Source organism: Penaeus japonicus, unplaced genomic scaffold, assembly GCF_977035675.1.
Source record: "Penaeus japonicus unplaced genomic scaffold, GWHDUDI00000001_assembly GWHDUDI00000006, whole genome shotgun sequence".
Lineage (NCBI taxonomy): Eukaryota > Metazoa > Arthropoda > Malacostraca > Decapoda > Penaeidae > Penaeus > Penaeus japonicus.
The window spans coordinates 26,725,739-26,733,238 of NW_028234408.1; the positions used below are offsets into that span (position 1 = coordinate 26,725,739).

Sequence of the window (7,500 nt, forward strand, 5' to 3'; positions counted from 1 at the left end):
TTTCTTACATAGAAATAACCTCGGTAACCTGATTTGGGACTTGAATTTCTGATTCATTGCTGCCGAGTGCCCACGGGAATTGTCTGTAAAATCTTGCTATCACTGCTCTGCTATGAGCACATAGCTAATTTCCATGATGGACGTTTTGGCTCCTGGTTAGACAATTGTTTTAGTGGGTCGTGTGGTCTATTGGATTCAGAGGCGGGTCTGTCAATCTGACGGCTCGGGTTCGAGTCCTTGTCAGGGAGGTAAAATGTGTGTGTGTGTATATATATATATATATATATATATATATATATATATATATATATATATATATATATATATATATACAAACAATATGTATGTATATGTATGTGAATGTATATGTATATATATAATTATACATAAATATAAATATAAATATATATACATATACATATACATAAATAAAGAGGGAGATAGAGATACAATAAATATATAAACCATATATATATAAAATATATATATATATAATATATATATATATATATAGTACATATAAATTATATATATATAAATTTTTGGGGGGCAGGGGGGAGGGGGGTCATATAAGCTGGTAACATTATGTAAGAGGTAAGTTACATAATATCTGAAACAATGAAACAAATTACATGGATAGACTGATGTAACAATTTCATCAGCTCACATTACATAGAGCTGTTAGTTAGATGGCCATGAACTCCAGTGACCAATTGTATGTAACTAAGATTATCTTCTAAACAAAAGTCAACAATCATATTTATGTAGACCAGTCTCTTGATTTTACTCTGACTGGAGACCTATCACTGTGCTAGAAGACAGCATCTCTACCTCATATATGTTTATGTACATTTATGGATTTAAATAACCTGAGCCTTATTATCTACACTTATCATCATGCAAGGTGCACTGTTCTTTCTTCAACTGTTTTTTCCTTATCAATGGCAGTGTAAAAATCAGCTGTGGATGTCTTTAGTTCATTGAGAGAATTAAGACTGATAGTGAAAAACTTATCTGGGTTTTCTCAAAGGTTTAAGGGCTTTCTAAAAATTTCTGCATCATTAACATAATATTAACAAAGTTAACAAACCTAATTAATCTTATTTCAAGACTCATACTACCTTCACAATAAACATGACTATTCCTATGCATAGTGCTGAAGTTAGACAAGCGGTCTAGTAAATTTGGCCATTCTGTCATTATCCAAGTAGTTTATATCTTAGTTGGATTAATACTATACTAATCCTGTCACAAAATTTTGCAAATTGCATGGCCCAATGAAATACATACATCATTCATATTCAGATCTTTGTGCACTGCTATTCCCTTTTGTAATAATGAAAATTAAAGATAAAGGATGTTGGTATATTTATTATAAAGTTCTAAAAAAAAAAAAATCTTAAATAAATGTAAACTAATCTGACACCATATCTGGAACAATAAAAACCTTTGACACTGGAAGGTATTACAGTCATTCTTTTTAGAATATTTTTTGTTTACGGAAAGGAGTTAAAAGTTTTTAGATACATATTAGCCATGAAAACCGAGTCTAAGCAAGTCACTTATGTATCTAAAAGCTAACAAAAACAAAGATGTTAGTGGATGGCATTTCAAATGCTGTCTTATGACTGTAAAATGCAAATTTTTGTATTGAACACCAGGAAAATTGATACTGACTTCAAAATAAAATTTAAATCTTTAACCAGTTCCATAAAAGTAAATTATTTTGAAACCATTAAAAACAACTACAAAGGCAACCTCATTTCATCTAACAAAATATAAAATGCAAAGTTTCAAATTTGTAATATTTCACTTCCTTTCAGTAAGACTTTGGCAAGACCTATTATTGGCAAATGTCTGGGGCCTATCACTTGCATTTTCAATGTAATTTAGAGCATATCCATATAGTATTAAACTTATAAGGTTCAAATCATCAAACTTTTTACTGTTGCCAAAAATGTTGGGAGCAAATTTTCAATGTTTACTTCTGAGTACCATAACACACATTTGATCTTTTATATTGCTCATTAAAAAAGTCTCAACCATTTGCATTTAATTTCTATACATGTTTAAGTGATGTTTATGTATAAAGCACACTAATAAATTGATCTTAAATCATTTATTGAATTTTTGAACCTTCATATATATTTATAAGTATATTTATTGTGCCCAAGACCTTAACTGTTGTCAATTTGTAATATACAATGCCATCATCTAGCAACAGAGTATACTTGGGTAGCATGGAGCAAGCTGAGGCCAAACACACAAGAAAAAAAGAAAATAATTGAAAGAAAATGGACGGAAAGGTCTACTCTATTTTGCTTTCTTAAGACTATACAGATCAGAATCACTAACTCTCAAAGCAAAAAGATTTCTTGCCCAAAGCTACCCAATTCAGTATAATTACAGTTTAACACTGCATCATGATTACTTATTCACAGGCATCCTGGAAATGATCTGGACAATCAACAATGCTGGTTTCTGAATTTTTTTTCAGATATATATGCGATATATATATATATATGTATATACTATCACACATTCCACTTTGTACTATGGATCTGCCAACAAATAATGCAAATAAGTCATTTAAGTCAGTGCCTGTAACAACAGGATGCAGGAAGTTTTTCATTATAATGAAGTACTTATTCCTTGCCAACTTCAAAAACCTAATCCCTTAAGTATTCAAACAATACAAGTTTAATTAAACAAAAAATGAGAGAATTTCTGTTTTTATTGGTCTATGTGTTAATCAATATCAAGTACAAAAAGCGTGGCAAGCCTCCGCCAGGGTAGTGACGGCCATAGTACAACACAAAAAACCAAAGACAATATGGGCTTCAGACATATGTACACATTATATAACCATCACTACCCCGTCAACCACCTTGACGGTTATTGATCAATATGTACAACAAAAGCTTTTGGGAGAACTGACAAGAAATTCTTAGCAGAAAATCCTTTGGAGACAATTTTCTCTAGATTTTCCCTTCGGAATAACAAGAATTAAAAGCTTTCAGCTCTTGTGACAAAAAATTGAACAAGTCAATTCTTGTACCAAACGTCAATATAATAAAATGTTCATTAGAGATCTAGTCACAATGTTATGACTTTCCCATCACAGCATTCTTGATGGGGAAGGAAAACTTGCCATTTTTAAAGAGAATGATGCTTGATGAGATTGGAACAACGGAGAACTCTTACGCATAGGGATCCCTAACCTCTTGAACTCGGCTTCGGCAAGGGTCCCGTAATTGACTAGTGCTACCAGACTAGCAAGAACAAATCCTGTGAAAATTTGTTCATTTTTAGGAGCAGCACTAGTAGGTGTCTCATTTGGACTTATCCCAGGCTTGGGAAGTCACGTTCATCATCCATTTTAGGAGCTTCTTGGCGGGGCATTCCTCGTCCCCCACGGCTGTTGAGGCTGCCTCGACGATCACCACGACCACCACCACCACCACCACGACCTCCGCGCTCCATTCGCTCCCCTCCTCGGCCACGGCCAATACCACCACGCCCGCGTCCCCGACCACGACCCCTAGCTGGGGAGTCTGAGAACTGGAAATCAATATCAAGCAGAACTTTCCTGCGACCATGATGAACTTCCTCCTCAGATTCTTCTTCGTCAGATTCAACCTCAACCTCCTTTTTCTTGAGTACGTAGGTCTTCTTCCACTGGGCCTGATTTTCTCCCTCGCCAGCACGTCGGATATTGAAGGATGGCTTATTGCGTGCACCCTGCATTGCTTTCCATTCATCAAGGGTCATTTCCTTCACATTCTCTTCTTCCTTAGGTTCCTCACCCTCAGCAGTAGCACCAGTGTCATCAGCAGGCTGTGCAATCAAAAGTATTAGAATCAAATCAAATCTTATATATAGCATCCTATAACCATTTCATTTCCCTACATCATAAAACTAAATATTTGTGAATTTGCCTTGTAACAATCTGAAATATATATTGTCTTACTATACTTTTTAACCAAGGAATGCCTACTTAGATTTTAATTTTTTAGCTTTCACATTATAATTTTCCTCTTCAAATACCTTTTCCACATTCTCTGTAGAAGAATCATGATCAGAATTTCCTGCAGGTGTAGCATTAAGCTGCTCTTCAATCTGGTCTTTGTCAGATCCCCAGTTATAAGATCCAGAGCCGTCACGTTTGTCCACAGACTTCACTCCAGTAGTCATCATCCCACTCTGTCGGTCAAATTCACGTTTGCCACGGTTGTCAGGGCCTCCAGGTGCTCCACGTCCTCTTCCACGCCCACGTCCCATTCCACGTCCACGTCCACGTCCCATTCCACGTCCTTCACCACCATCAAATCTATAATTATGAAATAAAATTCATAAAATGTACATAAAATCAGTTATTTTGATTTATATATATACACATTAATAGCTACATATTTATGTCAAGATGTACTCCAACTTGAGTTAATAGTGAAGATAATACAAGTGAATTTTGTAAAACTTCCACCTCATGCTATTTCCTAAGTGAATAATGTACATTTGTACAATAAAAAAGAAATCTATCAGTTAGTTTCAATTACCTTGGTGGTGGTCCATCTCTGAATTCCCCTTCTGGTCGGTTACGTCTATTGTTGCGTTCTTCGCGGTCAGAAAACTTAACACGTCCATCGTTTGTGTTGGCACGTCCGTCATTGGTGCGTGGTCCTTTCTGCTGGATAGCTATATGGAAAAAGAATCATTGTAGTTATCCTGATCTTAACAAAATGAATAATAGTAACTATCTTATAAAACCCAATTAACTTAAATCATTAGAACACTAAGAATAACAAACACAATTTATCAATATCATGGATTGACTATAAATCACCTGGAAGGTCGGCAAGTTCTATCTTGCCTTAACACATTTAAATAGAAACCTCTGGCAGCAGCTGCTGGATCACTATTCTGGACAATTATCATGTATATGAAAGACTCGTCAAATCTAATGCATAAATGTAAATCATTTCCCTAGAACAGTAACATGCAAATAACTTGTAATTCTGTTCTTGGTTCTGACAAAATGTAAAAAATTGTACAGTTGATCCTTTCACTTTTTTCAAGACTCAGCACCTAATATCTGGTACAAAATTCTGTATTCACATTTAACCCATTGCAGACAGGTGTCATGACATACATGATGCAGAAGCTCTGGCCTGATGACAGGCGTCATGATGTACGTAAAGTTTGGGGATTTTGGATCATGTAATTAAATTGTGCTAAGTAATAAGTGATAATGACAATTTGTCATAATTACTATTACTGCTGTAATTTAAGAAATATGGGTTTCACCTAACATCCAAAACCTAGATGGCACCACTTCTACAACTAATCCACAATCTCTAGCAAGCTCTATCTTTATAGAGCAATAGCACATAGCAATTTGCCGACTTCATGTTCTAAAGTACTGCAGATGAAGGAATGAGGTGATGCAAACCATGCTCAATGTGCCCTGTGCCAGTATGGGTGCCTTTTAGTGTGTCACTCATAAGCACAATTTTCCTTCCTCTTCCCTACCTCATTAGGTTATATTCATTGTGGATGGTTATACGTTTCATATTCACTAGTGACATTATATTAATATGAAAAAAAAAAAAAAAGATTTTTGTCCTCCCACAAAACAGAATTACTTTTAAAACACTGAGTACAAAGAAAATAAGCTAATTATGGACCCTAAACTAAAAAAATTTAGTCAATTGCAGCATTGATAGAGCCTGTGATGGGATGTCTCTAAATACAGTGAAAAATACAAAATTTGAAAGAAATAGCTCTAGCTTTACAAAGAATGGGAAAAGTCAAGGTATGTTTGTGAAGCTGTCTCAAAACTCATCCTGGAGACTGGGCAAGCAAATTTATCCCTCGTCCACAATAGATTAGTTCAATTCAATTGCTTTATAATAAAAAATTCACTTCATGGACTAAACAGTTAAATTATTGATTTTATAGGGAGGGTACTACTTAATCCACTTCAATGCAATATTTATGTTAATGATAGTTATTGAACCGATCCTTGGGCCAGACCCATTGCTGACAGGGCTGTTTTGGCTTCAAATGGTCTAACACTGGGGTATTTCAAACGCATAAGCCTAACGCTTAAGGCTATTCGCCTGCTCTGGCCACAGCCAAGTACTATATAACCCATCAACCAGTGTGTCAGCAAGGATGGCCATGACAAAATATCTCTTCCACTGTGGCTGGTCTTGCCACCACTTGACGGGTTAAAATGCCATATCTATTTGTATGTGTGTGTATGCATGCATATGTAATATATATAAATATATTATATACACCTATACAAAAATATGTAAATACATATACCTAAATTTAAATGTATGTATACACCTAAATATAAACACAATATACTATATTATAAACATGCATGTACACAAACATACATATAGCAATGGACAAGTACATAAACTCAATATATATACATAAAAACACACAATAAATAAGGATGTTCACACAAATATATATACATATATACATATATACATATATATTAGAGTGATATTACTATATAGATATGTAGTTTCTTAGTTATAGTTTCATTATATATTTGAGACTTTTAAGTGAGTGATTCCTTTTGTTTGAGATACTTAGTGTTTATCTGGACAGTTAGTTTTAGATTCTGAGTTATGAGATATACATTAGAGGAGTGAGTCAGTGTTAGTGAGTGTCCAGTGTGTGGTGTTATGGTGTGATGTTAGAACGTGAGTTGAGTGTGTCATAGATTTTGAGTTTCGTGTTTGATATTGTGTGTGTGAGAGATGTCTGTGTGTTATAGTGTGCAGAGTGATGAGAGATACTGAGTGTGTATTGTTAAAGTTTATTGTGTGAGACTGTGTGTGTGATGTCATGTGTGTGTGTACATAGACTAGTTTGTGAGTGTGACAGATTGTGTGTGTGTCTGAGTGTTTGAGTTTAAGTGAGTGTGAGGAATGGTTAGTGTGTGGTTCTGTGAGGTGTGTAAGTGTGTGTGAGTGTCAGATGAGTGTGATTATACAGTTATATTTGTGATTGTGTTTCTGTTATTTTGTGAGTAGGAGATACTTTTGTGTGAGAGTCAAGGATTGTCTGAGATTCTTTTAGTGTTATTCACTTATTTTATATTCTTTGTTGATTTATTTTCTGTTTATTGATGGACCCCCATTGTTTTTTGTGTATTAGAGTTATATACATTTTTATATATATACAATATAGATAAATATATACATTATATATAGTTTTTAGATAATTAGAGATTTAGTGTTTGATCTTTTAAGTATATAGATTTTTATTTTTTAGAGATTAAGATTTTTTTTTATGATAATTTGTATTGTTATAGACTTATATTTATTTTTTTTATGATATATTTTTTATTTCTGTTTTAGAGTGAGTTTTACTTTTGATATTATTTACTTTTTGTGTTTTAGATTCAGTGATTTATATTAGTACTTTTTATTTAGTAGTGTATTTTGATAGAGGTTTTACATTGTTTTGTGTGTC

The 7,500-nt window shown here is 33.9% G+C and overlaps 1 protein-coding gene across 1 annotated transcript in view; it reads right to left on the reverse strand.

Moving 5' to 3' along the window:
* Nucleotides 1–2,716: 2,716 nt before the first annotated feature.
* Nucleotides 2,717–7,500, reverse strand: part of LOC122244920 (uncharacterized) — an 8,703-nt gene continuing 3,919 nt past the window's right edge. The window contains exons 2-4 of the mRNA XM_043002884.2: nucleotides 4,557–4,695; nucleotides 4,048–4,330; nucleotides 2,717–3,837 (exon numbers count right to left, since the gene is read on the reverse strand). Coding sequence (XP_042858818.1) covers nucleotides 3,343–3,837; nucleotides 4,048–4,330; nucleotides 4,557–4,695 — 917 coding nt within the window. The 3' untranslated portion in view covers nucleotides 2,717–3,342. The remainder of the gene's footprint in view (nucleotides 3,838–4,047; nucleotides 4,331–4,556; nucleotides 4,696–7,500) is intronic.